This window comes from Felis catus, chromosome B2 (assembly GCF_018350175.1).
Source record: "Felis catus isolate Fca126 chromosome B2, F.catus_Fca126_mat1.0, whole genome shotgun sequence".
NCBI classification, from domain to species: domain Eukaryota; kingdom Metazoa; phylum Chordata; class Mammalia; order Carnivora; family Felidae; genus Felis; species Felis catus.
The window spans coordinates 129,740,954-129,755,027 of NC_058372.1; the positions used below are offsets into that span (position 1 = coordinate 129,740,954).

The 14,074-nt window shown below is 39.9% G+C and overlaps 1 protein-coding gene across 5 annotated transcripts in view; it reads left to right on the forward strand.

Moving 5' to 3' along the window:
• Positions 1 to 14,074, forward strand: part of UTRN (utrophin) — a 491,097-nt gene that overhangs the window by 22,391 nt on the left and 454,632 nt on the right. Inside the window, exon 1 of one of the 5 annotated variants that reach the window (XM_045058164.1) lies at positions 6,053 to 6,645. The exons of 2 other annotated variants lie outside the window; for them this stretch is intronic. In XM_045058164.1, coding sequence (XP_044914099.1) covers positions 6,558 to 6,645 — 88 coding nt within the window. In that variant the 5' untranslated portion in view covers positions 6,053 to 6,557. Of the gene's footprint in view, positions 1 to 6,052; positions 6,646 to 14,074 lie in introns of those variants that run through there. 2 more of the 5 variants (XM_045058162.1, XM_019831348.3) reach the window with 2 other exon arrangements.

Sequence of the window (14,074 nt, forward strand, 5' to 3'; positions counted from 1 at the left end):
CATTCTATTCCATTAATATTCTAATATGGAAACAAAGGCATGATTTCAGATTTTATTTATATCTTTCTGCTTTGGAAAAACAATCTCATGAGAAATCACTCAGCCCATTAAATACCATTCTTGATGTTACTTTTTTGGTTTTGCTTGTTTTTAGAAAAGTTTTTCTGGCTCTTTCTCTTTGTAATTGTTTTAACCATACCAACAGTAGTGTCGTATTTTTAGATATATTATTTAAAATCATGTGAAAAATCCTTTTCATGTCAAGATGTGGGATTTTGTTAGTAATATTTAATGTGATCAAGAGCTAAGGCAGAATTTCCTAGCTAGAGAAAAAATGAGTTAAAATATCCAGATATGCTCTTTGATTATCGGAGACGTTGTATTCTAAACAATAATTACTCTGATGAAAATATGAAAGGGCTTGAATGAGATTGTGAGAATCTTAAGGGACAGAGACTATACCTTTTTTGTAATGCTGTGTAGATGATCAGCACGGTTGGGAGTTGGCTCTGATGGTGGAGACCTTTGTTAACCTCATGAAGATGAGTAGACTTCAGACTCCCCCTGTTTTTGGCATGGGAAATCTTTAAGGATTATGAGGTTAGGGAGTTGTAGGTATTTGAGAAAGGTCACTGCGGGGAAATTGTGGGAATGTGAATTGGAGTGAAGAGAGCCTGGAGGCAGAGGTGACATTACAGGTGGCTCTACCAGGTGAGTGAAGGAGGATGTAGTTGAGGTGGGTGGGAGACGAATGAGGCCACTGGATTTCATAGGTAGTTCCACAGCCCCTCCTCTGCAGTTGTAGTAGTTCAAAAGAACTCTGAAAACCCAAAGGTACCTTCTTTGTAATTCATCTGACAGTAAATCTGAGCTTGACCTTGAACTCATTTGGTGGTGAAATCTGACTTGAACTGCTAATAAGATGCTTTTAAAAGCTTTACCTATCCCACCTACCATTCATGATACACACACATTTGTTGCAGAACTATTAATGTGTTTGATTAGGGGAAATTGCCCTGAATCTTGCTGGCTTTTTGTTTGTTTGTTTGTTTTTGTTGTTGTTTTATTTTGTTTTAATGTAATATATGTCCTATGTGCTCTATTAACTTTGCTCAAATGGGAAAAGTTCTGATTCGGCAAAACATCTGGTTCAAGGTTTTTGGACAAGGGATTGTGAAGGTCATTTTGACTTGTGTTTATACGGTAAGGTTGATAAGACTGACAGCTGAAATATGAGGAGAATTGTGGAGGAAAAGAACATTCCTAGCCTGGAAGACTCTGTGGTTAATGATGACACCTCCTCATTAGCATGAAAAGAAACAGAACTTTGGAGGGATCAGAAATGTTCGTTAGATAGTGCATGATTTATTGAAAAGGACACATCCTGGATTTTTGAAGTGTTGCTTGCGTGCAGGATCTTGGATTGAACCACGAATCAGAAAAAGAGGACAAGTGGGGACATTTGGATATGTTCTGTAGGGTAGTTATAAAGTGTAGTATTGCATCCATGCTAATTATCTGGTTTTGACAGTCATAGTCTGGTTATGTAATATGGTGACAACGTTTGGGGAAGCTAAGTGAGGGGAGTAAGAGAACTCTGTGTGACTCTTTTTATACCTTTTTTGGTAAATCTAAATTTATTTCAAATTTTAAAATATGAAAAAAAGTTACTTGTCATACCAGGAAATGGCACCAACCATGCTGCTGTTAAGTAGAAAATATCTATTAGCTAGAGTGTGGTTTTCTTGCAGATTTAAAGTCTAAGACAGCAAGTCCAGTAAAATTTCAAAGTCAGGTCTTCCCTCCCCAATTATTTTTAAAACTGACCTTGTTTTTAGCCTAAGAAGATTAACTTAGCATTAAAAAATGGTTATTTATTTATTTTGAGAGAGGGAGGGAGAGAGAGAGAGAGAGAGAGCGCAAGAGAGAGAGAGAGAGCGAGCAGGGGAGGGGCAGAGAGAGAGAGGAGGAAGAGAATCCCAAGCAGGCTTTGCACCATTAGTGCAGAGACCGACATGGGGCTCGAACCCACGAAACCATGAGATCTTGACCTGAGCCTAAACCAAGAGTCGGACACTTAACCGATTGAGACACCCAGGCGGCCTTAACCTAGCATTTCTTTGATCTGAGAAAAATGTTTGATTCTGGCCTAAGTACATGTAGAAGAGTTACAAAATGAAGCCAGTAGTGTCTAGAGAGTTCCCCGGAAGTGCCGTAACTCCAGTGTTCCCTTGCATTTGGCCTTCCTGGTATTGGGTGGAGGGTGTGGTTTGTTTCTAGCTTTTGTCTGCAGCTCTGCAGGGTTAGATGTAGGTTCCTTAGTTAGGACCGACCATTATAATGAGATGTTCAAAGCCAAGAGGGTTTGCAGATAACAGAAAGGGTGAAAAAAAAGTGTGCCTTTGACAGCCAGGGTGGGCTCACCTGGGCCTGACCGTTTGGAAGCGGCTGGGTGAGTCTCCACTGCCTGTGCTTCACTCTCTGGCTTCGACACTAGCCCCCGTGGTTTCAGCTGATACGTTCTGTGTTTCTTTCTCCAGTCCAATCCTTTCTTTCCCTTTTGGTGAGAGTAGACCTAGGCTGGCAGCCAGTTGCTGCTGAGCTATAATAGACCTAGTGGTATGTACAAAATTTGATTACTGCTGTCAACACCAGATTGAATAAGAAAGTGCATACCCTAGACAGATACTTGCGGCATAAATGGTCTATTGATTTCACAAGAACTAGAAATGAGGTCACCGTGTAATCTAGCAGAAGGGGTCTGTGGATGGAGTGGGTTCTGACATTACAGAACAGTTTTAAAAAGTGCCCTCCCATTAGATCTTTTTAGAAGAACTTTCAGATAACTTTGATAAGCTGATTGCTGCTTCTGATTTTCCTCACCATCAAGTATTTGCTGAAACTCTGATAAAGGCTTTTCACTTGTGTTTGATCAATGGTTTGCTTTTCCTTGCATAGAATATACTTTAGAAATTGTATTGGTTGATATAGACCATATTTGCTCCTGAGCTTTGATGACATTTCCACTTAGCTTAATATGAATGTTTTAGAAATTTCCCACAATGGAAAGTTCTATTTGACATAGGAAAGTTCAGAGGTCAGTTTCATAGTTAGCTGTATGCCAAGAAATAACTAAAACAATGGATTACATAGTGCAGCCTTGGGACATGGAAAATTTCTTAGAAGAGGGATGAATCATATTATTAATACATGTTGCCAGGCTTGAGGCCTTATATTGGAAAATAAAGAAAAAAGTTGTTATTTTTTAAAGCTTATGGCATTTTTCTATTTTCTTTGTCATGTTTTATGTAGGTTTTATTCTGTTTCTTTTTCTTTTTTCTTTTTTTTTAGGGACTAAGAAGATGAAAATCCTAAAATAGGATGTTTTAGTAAAGAGATAATTAACATCATTGTAACATGAATTTGTTCAAATACCATAGTCTGAAGAAAACTATAATTCCTCTGAGTTAGATGGCATTAGATTAGATAATCCCTTTGAATTAGAATAATTACTGTCCTCCCCATATCACATTTCTTTTTTACTCGAAGTTTAGTTGACACACAGTGTTACATTAGTTTCAGGTGTACAACATAGTGATTCCACAATTGTGTACTTTACTCACTATGGTAAGTAGTTACCATCAGCAACCATACAAAGTTATTACACTATTACATATTCCCTGTGCTGCACTTTTCATTCCTGTGACTTGTTTATTTTATATAAACCAGAATTTGTACCTCTTAATCCCCTTCACCTATTTTGCCCATCACCCCACCCCCTACCATCTGGCAATCACAAGTTTGTTCTCTGTATTTATGAATCTGTTCCAGTTTGTTTTGTGTTTTAGACTCCACATATAAATGAAATCATATGGGATTTATCTTTCTCTGTCTGATTTATTTCACTTAGCATAATAATGCCCTCTAAGTACGTCTCTATTGTTGTGAATGGCAAGATTTCATTCTTTTTTATGACGAATATTTTATACACAGACACAGACACACACACACACACACACACACACACACACACACGTATATTACAACTTCTTTATCCCTTCATTTATCAAGAGCCCCTTAGATTGCATCCATATTTGGCTATTGTAAATAATGTGATAAACGTGGGGGCGCACATAACTTTTCAGCCAATATCACATTTTTAGGAGGGGAGGGGGAAATATTGCTAGTGTCTATTTCTTGACTTCTCCCTCTTGGCTACCTTCAAAATTTGGGGCAGTCTCAATCTTAAATCACATCTGGTCTAAAATCTCTTCCTGTAAATAATTATGGCTATTCAAAAGGCTGCTTTAGTTGAACCTCTTTGTATTCAAGAAGAAGACACATACAGAAAGACAGAAGGAGAGAAATGATTTGTAAATGATGGAAATATCATATTTACATTAAGAATTTCATCTCCTTTTAAGTTTTCTTCTGCAGCCCTTTAGTAGAGAAAGAAGAGCCAACCACTTTAGTAGCCTCTTATTGGAGATCTAATTCGAAAGTAGTAGTTATTTAGCTGGTATGAACCTGTATAGCTATACCAGTTAAATTTTTTTGGAATGTTTTCATACCTTTTGGAAAATAGCCACTGTTACAGCTAGACACCTTTAAGATCTTGTTTCATCTCTGTAGCCACTATCCATTTTGACTAAGTGGTCCCCATGCCTTACTGGTTGTTCTGTATTTTGAGTATTGAGCCCTGTCTACAAGAACGGAGACATTTTTGGGCTACTGATAAAATTAGGCTTTGCTGACCACCTGGGAAATGCATATTAAATCACAGTGAGATATGTTAATATGCACTAGGACAGCTGTAATTAAAAAGACAGATGATAATAACGTGTTGGTGGACATGTGGATAAATTGGAAACTTCATACCCTGGTAATGGGAACATAAATGGTGCAGCCACTTTGGAAAACTGTCCGGCACTCTTCCAAAGGTTAGCCACAGAGTTACTGTATAACCCAGCAGTCATATAGAGAGGTGAGAACGTATGTCAGCGTGAAAACTTGTTCCTGAATCGTCATAGCATCATAGCAATATTGTTCATATCAGCCAAAGATTAAAATAACTCAGATGTCCATCAGCTGATGAGTGAATAAATAGAATGTGGGGTATTTGTGCAATGGAATATTATTCAGTCATTATTCCGAAGTGAAGTACTGAGTTTGAAAACATTATACTAAGTCAAAGAAGCTTGTCACAAAGGACCACATGTTCCAAGGTTTTCTTCATATGAAATGCCTGGGAAGGGCAAACCTGTAGAGACCTGAAAGTAGGTATTCATGCTTGCCTAGGGCTGGTGGGTAGGGCAGAAAACGGAGAGAGAGTGCTTTTTGGGGTGATGAAAGTGTCTTGAAATTGATTGTGGTTATGTATGCATAATTCTGTGAATATACTAATAATCCTTGAATTCTACACTTTAAATGGGTTCATCACATACTGTGTGAATTACATGTCAATAAACCTCTTACAGAAAAGAATTGGGCTTGACTCTGTGACATAATCTGTACCACTGTGCTTTTTGCTGTCTCCTCACAACAATTCGAGGAAATAGGTGGGGCCACTACTCCCATTTTACAGATTTGAAGATCGTGTTAGAGAGTATTTTGCCAGAGTCATGCCTGTAATCTAGGAAACACACAGAGATTGGGCAAGTCCTGCCAAGTTTCTCTTTATCATATTTCAGTCAGTGGCAGGAAAAGAGATGGCTTTTAATTTAAATCCGTGTGTATCCTGATAAGGGTACATGTTCTATGAGATATGAAAATCTTGCTTTGAAGTATAAAGTTTCTGTTGCAAAGCAGGAGAGACAAAAAGAATAGGAAAAAAACCAGAGTGAGGTACCATGGGTAATGCTTTTTCTTGCTTGTCGTATGTGTGTGGATAACATTTGCACGGCAAGAGAGCACATACACAAGATAGAATAGGCCGGAAAGTATGAGTCGAAAGTTCTACTTATTTTATAATTCTGTGTGGGTAAGCTTCTTTTTTTTTTTTTTCTATCATAGTAATGTGTAAGGAATTAAGAAGGTATCCTTTTGAATTTCATTTCTCCAAGGTATATATGCCTATCAAAGTAAAATAACAAGTCCCATTTATTCTTTGAAGTATGGTTAATATGTAACCGAACTCTTCAGCCCAGTTGTACACCAGGGCAAATACCTCTATTTATATACATAGTGGGTAGGGAGGTGGGTGGAGATGTCCCTTACCAGCCAACACTGTCAAAACAGGAAGCAAAGTTATAATCTCTTTGTAGTACGTTAGAACCATCCAAAGACTCCAAGTTGTGACAATTAAAAAAACCCCCAAAAAGCAAAACACAACAACAACAACAACAATAATAAAAAACGACCCAAGGAGTTTTCACTTACTGCTACATGTAACTTCCTGTCTGGTATTTAGAGGAGGCTGGGTTAGGTTTAGTCAGATCCTCTCATGGGAAAAATAAAAGCCACCCCAAAACAGGACATCCCAGTGTGCAGTTCGCAGGCTGCTTTTGTTGTCCACTTCCTCTGCATCTTTTTCCTCGTCGTTTAAGCAACTGTAGGTGATGAGCGGCCCGGTGGCCACCACGTTTCGGTGGAAAAAGTGCAGACTTGACTTGCCAGAAGCTCGCCAGGCCTGCAAGCAGGTAGCAGGTAAGTCTTGCATTACTCCCAGCCTGCGAGGTTTTGAAAAGGGGACGGCAGCGAAGACAAGGGTCTCTTAGTCACTTGTTAGGTATCAGAGCTGCTGAAGACAGGGCCTGGCTGGTGATGGGAGCACCCTGGTTTGTGCTTCCTGATGCCACGTCTGTCTAGATCCCAAATAGTGGAGGCCAACCCTGTCTGCTTCGTCCTTCTCTTCAGAATGGGACAATTTGCCATTTATTGGCCTCTTTGGAAAAAGCACTCAAGGGTCCATAAATGTGTGGTGACAAATGTGCATCAGTTTGCCTCTTTGTGTTTTCAAAGTAGCTTATTATGTGTTGACTCTTTACTGTCATAGAAAGTTTCCTCTGTACTGTTGAATATGACAGAGCTCATCTCATGGTGTTTTGATTTACTGTCCTGGCTAAAAAGATACTTTACCTTTTTTTTAAAAGTTTATTTATTTATTTTGAGAGAGAGAGAGAGAGGGCAAGCACGAGTGTGTGAATGGGGGAGAGGCAGAGAGAGAGAATCCCAAGTAGAGCCTGATGCGGACCTTGAACCCGTGAACTGTGGGATCGTGACCTGAGCTGAAATCAGGAGTCAGAGGCTTCACTGACTGAGCCACCCAGGCATTCCAGTATTTTACTTTTTAAAACATATAGTTCAGAACTGATAAGGGCATGAATAGGACATGTGTACTTTGTGGGGACTGTAAATGAAGGGGTTTTCGTTTCAGTACAGTGTCAAGAAGAAAGGCAGATGTATAACTTCACTATGGATGTGATCATGCACGTTTCTCACTGGGGTTTACTTCCAGGGTGATCTAGTTCTGCTGATCAGGTCAGATGTTTGTGTCTTGTTCAATGTGTATATTTATGTGCTGGTCACGTGAGCTTTCTGAGTAAACAAAGACAACAACAACAAAAAAACACAACCCAAGGGATGGATGTCGTTTGACCTCATGTATCATGCTTGAGTGTTGTCGCTGTGGGAAAGAAAACTTTTAGGTTGGTTAGAATTTTTACTATATAGGGGGCGCCTGGGTGGCGCAGTTGGTTAAGCGTCCGACTTCAGCCAGGTCACGATCTCGCGGTCCGTGAGTTCGAGCCCCGCGTCAGGCTCTGGGCTGATGGCTCAGAGCCTGGAGCCTGTTTCCGATTCTGTGTCTCCCTCTCTCTCTGCCCCTCCCCCGTTCATGCTCTGTCTCTCTCTGTCCCAAAAATAAATAAACGTTGAAAAAAAATTTTTTTTAAAAGAATTTTTACTATATGTGTTTCTTTCCTTTGGAGTTACTCTTTACCTCTTTTTTTTTTTTTTTTTTTTAATCCTAACTCCATATGAATGAGGTGGTAAATGTTTGTAGGCATGTTCTCTGTGAAGCACATCTAAACTAAAATGATTGGTGCAGCCCATATTTTCTTTGTCAATTTGGTTTCTTGGCCAAGTGTAATAGGAGATCCGCTATAATTCATTTCTTTGGCTATTGCCTTTCTCTCTTATTTAAATAAACATATGCTCTCAACAGAAAATTAAAATACTGTTCAGGGACCAGAATTAAAATACCACGTATAGGAAAGCATTGCAGCATTGTGGCCTTTCAAAGATCTCTTTGGACTCTGATTTATTCCTCTTTCTCTGGCATTAATAGTCTCTGTGGTCTGCTTGTGTGCATGTTAACGGTCTTGCTACAAAGGGTCTCAAGTAAGTATGGTGGTGAAATCAAAAGACACAAGAGAAATACAAACACGTCTTTAAATAGTAAGGACACTTTAAAATGAGTAGACTGCAACTTTAAATATGAATTCTGGCCCATTTACATAGCATTCTCCCCTGCCCTCTGACCAGTCCAAAGGCTTTAGGAAAATAGAAATCATTTAAAAAAATGTTTCAGGGCATGTTCTTTTAATACAAATAGAAAACCAATGTATGTATGATTTCGAATTCCACGAAGGCCTAGACTCTCTTCTCATTGGCTTTTGATGAACTGAGTATTTCCTTACATCTGCTGGGTAGATCTCTAGTGATCTTGTTAGAAATAAAAAAAATACATTTTTTAATGGATGTTATATTTCATTGCAACACATGGCCTTTTCTGGCTTTCAGAGCAGTCTCCATAATTAAACTTTGGGGTGAATCCTTTGTTTATGGACCTCGAGTCAGGTGGAGTAAATGAAACCATAAGCGTTTTGCATTAAACTTTTGACAGTATGGAGTTGATATGCCAGTGACCGTTGCCGAATCTAAAGGGAATAATGAAAAACAAGGTATAAAATGGAGTGAATTTTAGATACATATTTGCTCAAAGTTAACCATTCAGTGTTAGTTTTGAAATTGCCGCCCTTTGCTCTGTGGGGAGCTTCAATGTATTTGCCTCCCTGCCACCACTGAGCTACAACAGGGAGAAACTGAGTAAGTTGAAATCTGAATCCATATCTATCTATCTATCTATCTATCTATCTATCTATCTATCTATCTATCTATCTATCATCTATCTACTTATCTGTCATCTATCTTTCTTTGATGTAGAATCTTTTTATTTTAAAACATTAACCCTAGGGGGCGCCTGGGTGGCTCAGTCGGTTAAGCGTCGGGCTTTGGCTCAGGTCATGATCTCACAGTCCGTGAGTTCGAGCCCTGCATTGGGCTCTGTGCTGACAGCTCAGAGCCTGGAGCCTGCTTTGGATTCTGTGTCTCCCTCTCTCTCTGCCCTCCCCTGCTCATGCTCTGCCTTTCTCTGTCTCAAAAATAAATAAAAAAGTTAAAAAAAAAAACCATTAAAATATTAACCATAGGAGTGCCTGGGTGGCTCAGTTGGTTGAGTGACCAACTCTTGGTTCCAGACCAGGTCATGATCTCATGGTTTGTGGGTTCAAACCCCACATCGGGCTAAGCACTGGCAGCACGGAGCCTACTTGGGATTCTCTGTCTCTCCCTCTCTCTCTGCTCCCCCCCTCCCCATAAATAAACTTAAAAAAATATATTAACCCTATACTTCTGTGAAATAATTCCTTTTCTTAATCTTGATGCCTGTGTACAAATGATGACAAGTTAAGAATAACCTAATTGAGGGAGACCAAAGTTAAAAAAGTCTTGAAAATGGGGCACCTGGGTGGCTAAGTTGGTTAAGTGTCTGGCTTTTGATCTCAGCTCAGGTCGTGATCTCATGGTTGGGAGATTGAGCCCTGAGTCGGGCCAGCTCTGTGCTGGGTGTGGAGCCTGCTTGGGATTTTCTCTCTCTCTCCTTCTCTGCCCCTCCCCCATTCACGCTCACTTGCTCTCTCTCTCTTTCTCCCCCCCCCCCCAATAAATAAATAAACTTAAAAAAAGTCTTGAAAATGTGAAATAAGAAAATTTTGGTGCCATTCTAGGATTTGTAGGCATCCACTAATGCACAGATGATTTATGTCTAGAAATTGCCCTGCTCAGGAAGCCACTGCTGGGAGGCAGCTTTTCTGGCCATCCTTCCTGCTTGCTTGTTGGCTGACAGGACTCTATGTCAGCTGTTTCCTTTCTAGATGGGTTGGTGAAGATATCCTTAACCCTGGCTCCACAGTAGAGTCATCAAAGTGTTGAAGCCCCACCACCAGACGTTCTGATTTAAGCAGACTGACGCCTTGACTTCGTAGCTTTTCAAAAAGTCTCTGAGTGATGCTGCTGTAGATTCAAGGTGGAGAGGCACAGGGGACTGTTACTTGTTCCCAGCTAGACCGAAAGCTCTGTGAAGAGGACGAGGACCTTGTTACCATTGTACCCAGCACCTAACTGTGTGCCTGGCGTTCAGGGAAGGCTCAATATCTGCTTGTGGAATGAATGAATCAATTCCTCTGAGCAACAGAAAGGCTGGAAGAGGGTTGGATCTCTTCGTTTCCGGTCAGTGCTGATGTAGGAGAGTATGTTATATTAGACTGTGGCTCCCCTGAATATCAGCTGTCATCTGGAAGAAGCTCCTGGAAGAGATCCTAGGGGAACAGACACATTGAGCAGCCCTCTCAGAAGAGACAAGCCTGCCAGTTGGCAGTGTCTTCATGAAACAAGGCAGGTTGAGAACTTTGGAATAAGAATTTTATCAGGGGCTGGGGTGTAGGTGTATGTGAATGTGGAGGTGGGGCTGGTTGGGGACACTACCAGGAGGTTCTCTGAAAGGAACTGTGTAAGGGTTGGTTTGAAAGGAAGGAGTGTGTTTATCTTTGCCAGATATTATGGACTTCCTGACCTACCAGTTGACTGTATCAGAATAAAGGCACAGACTTCAGAGTCGCCAGAGTGCAGTGAGGTTTGTCTGGGAAGATTTCTCAGGGCTTGTGAATTTTTAGCTGATCTTAACATGTATAAAGAAAATTCACTGGTGGTTAGGAGGGCCAGGTGGAATATAATTTGCAGAGGTGAGTGAGAAAATTGTTAAATTTGGAGAAGAAGGGTAGACAGAACGACTAGTTTGAAACAAAAGAATTTGGGGAGAAAATGAGATGTGTGAGTTAACATGGTACTGAACAGCTCTTTGAGGGGTAGACTTGGCTCTTACTTATGATTGACTGTAAAAGTCACTGAACTTCTGAGGTGGGTCTGCCAACCAGTGGGATTTCCCAGGGGCTGTTTCAAAGCACTTGTAAACTATGGTAACATTCAAGGTAAATAAAGAGTACGTTCTGTAAACATTATAAAAATCTGATAACGGTAGCTTTGCCTGCTACCTAGAGTCTAGGAATAGGAAATCAAATGTTATGTTCATTATGGTACTTAAAATATATTTAAGGGGTGCCTGAGTGGCTTAGTCGGTTGAATGTCTGACTCCTGGTTTCTGCTCAGGTCATGATCTCATGGTTATGAGATTGGACCCTGCATCGAGCATGGAGTCTGTTTGGGATTCTCTCTTCCTCTCTCTCTGCCTCTCCCCCACTTGTGTGCATGTTCTCTCTCTCTCTCTCTCAAAAATAAATATTAAAAAATTATATATATACATATGTGTATATATATATTTAAGTTCAACCTGTACACCCTGTAATCCTTTTAGTTGTGTTTTCCCTTGGCATTACTTGAAAGGTATGCTCATGACATGGGTCCTGGATCCATTTCGTGTTACAGTTGGGTTCTTTGACCCTTACTTAGAGGGCACCAGGTGCTTCCTCTTCTAACCATTTGCAAAGTCAGGATTTGATTGGAGGACCATTGAAAGGACTGCTGGGAGTGAGGAATGGTAGGAGTGTTCGATAGGATCTGGGCACAGCGACTCGCTTGATCCTGCCCCAATATTTTGACCTTGATTTGAACAGTTCGGTGAGCAGGCAACTCAAGTAGTTTTTTTCCCACTGAACTAGAACTTTCATTGTTCTGCAGAGGAAGATGAGTCATAGCCTAGTTCTACCATTGTGTCAAAGTGAAATTTTATTCTAGGACTAAGGGAACACAGGTCATACTTTCTGTCTAAACCAGAGAATTGAATCTTGGGTTGTGAACTGGGCAAAGATAAGTGTGGTTCCCTGTGAGGGTGGCTGGTAAGTTAGATATTTTCTTGTAAGAAATTTTTGATTCCATACCTCATTTTTAATAATATATTTAAGTATCTTTTAAAAAATACCTTAAGTAATCAGCTTCCTTCTTAAAAAAATCCAGTGCTGAATAAACATTATACAGAGTAGAAAATTATTCCCTCTCCCCTCTGTTTATGTCTATTAACCATTGTTAATAGTTTTGTTTGGCCATACCTTTTCCTATGAATACACAAATGTGCAGCTTTGTATCCAGGTTTTCACAAGCATGACTTTTCTTTCTGAACCAAAGTCAGAACCATACTGTGATGGTAGTATCCCACTTAAAAAAATTATTGGAAATAATGACCTGTGTACATAGATCTTAGTTCATTTGTGTAATTGCTGGGGGGCAGGTAAGTGTTTTCTGTGAAGTTGCTATCCACGAAGTGTAGAGAGATAAAAAGTAGTGTATAAATGTTTGGACTTGCCTTTCTTTTCTCTTCTTTTCTCTTCTTTTCTCTTCTTTTCTCTTCTTTTCTCTTCTTTTCTTTTCTTTTCTTTTCTTTTCTTTTCTTTTCTTTTCTTTTCTTTTCTTTCCTTTCCTTTCCTTTCCTTTCCTTTCCTTTCCTTTCCTTTCCTTTCCTTTCCTTTCCTTTTCTTTTCTTTTGTGAAATTGAACTTCTCTGCATATGTTTAATGGCCCTTTGGAAAAATTCTTCAATAAATTGCCTTTTCATACATTGGGCCCTCCCCCTTTTTCTGTTGTCTGGATCTCTGACTTCAAACTCTTCCTGATTCTGAGGGAAATTCCTACAAAATTGCAGATTTTAAATGACTTATGTGAATTTCTTTTGCATTTAAAGATGGTTAACTTCCAACTTAAAAGACACAAGTGATTTCTGGATTTCTGGGATAGAGTTTCGAGTCTTTGGATTTGGATTCTGTATTTTCTCTTTTTCTTTTGACTGGTGTGGCCGCTGTCATCATCCCGGACTCTGCTGAGGTTGGTGATTATTTAGGTGCCCTCACTATTTTATTACATTTTTCTATACCCATGAATTACTCTCATAGGGATGGTAGGGCCCAGAGGTATTCACAGAATGCCCTTTTTCCATGTAAGTTGTGGAGCATGATACACTTAATGGGGACACACTGTGTAGCTAGACTTACAGTTGAGTCCTAGTCACCCTGCATCGGATCTCAGTTTCCTTGCTTGCAAAATGGTAATAAAGGGACTGTTGTAAGTCTTTAAAGGTGTTTAAGTCTTTAAAGGTGTACATATGCAAACTCTCTTGCACATTCTTTGGCAAATTGCAGGAAGGATTATAGTAAATGGTGGCTGTGTTTGTTAGTAGAGCCTTTCAAGTTAATCTAGGAAAAAATGAATACAGCTTAGATGTTAGATAAAGATAAGATATTAGTTTAAATTAGGCCCCATGTGCATCATCGTACTGAAAATTGACCGGTTCGTCCTCATCCTTCGATCTAGATCTGTTAGTAATTTTTCACGTCAAAGCATCAAGGCTGTAATTCTATGCTGGACTCTAACCGCAGACCCAGTACATGGCAAGAAAACAGAGCTGTACATGACAGCAAATGGCCTGCAGTTGCCTGGAGAATATCTTTGTGGCAGGGTGCCCGAAATGTTTTGCTGGTTTCAAAGTTCACTTTCATTTATTCAGAAAGGTTTTTATTGTTTGCAAGCAAGCAAGACAAGCAAAGGAAAAGGGCACACAGGTTCCCATATGGTTCTGTGCTGAACGACCTATTTGCCTTTTGGTGCCTTATATAAAAAGCTTTATTTAGTCTGCAGAGAGGACTATTTCTCCAAATAGAGGAGAACCGTCATAATGGTCTGGAAACCTGATAGATTTCAGTTTAATACCACTGATCCAGATACTGCCAGAGGCTGGAATGCACAGAGGTTGTGAGATAGGCATCTCGCACAAATTCTTCCAGGTCACATG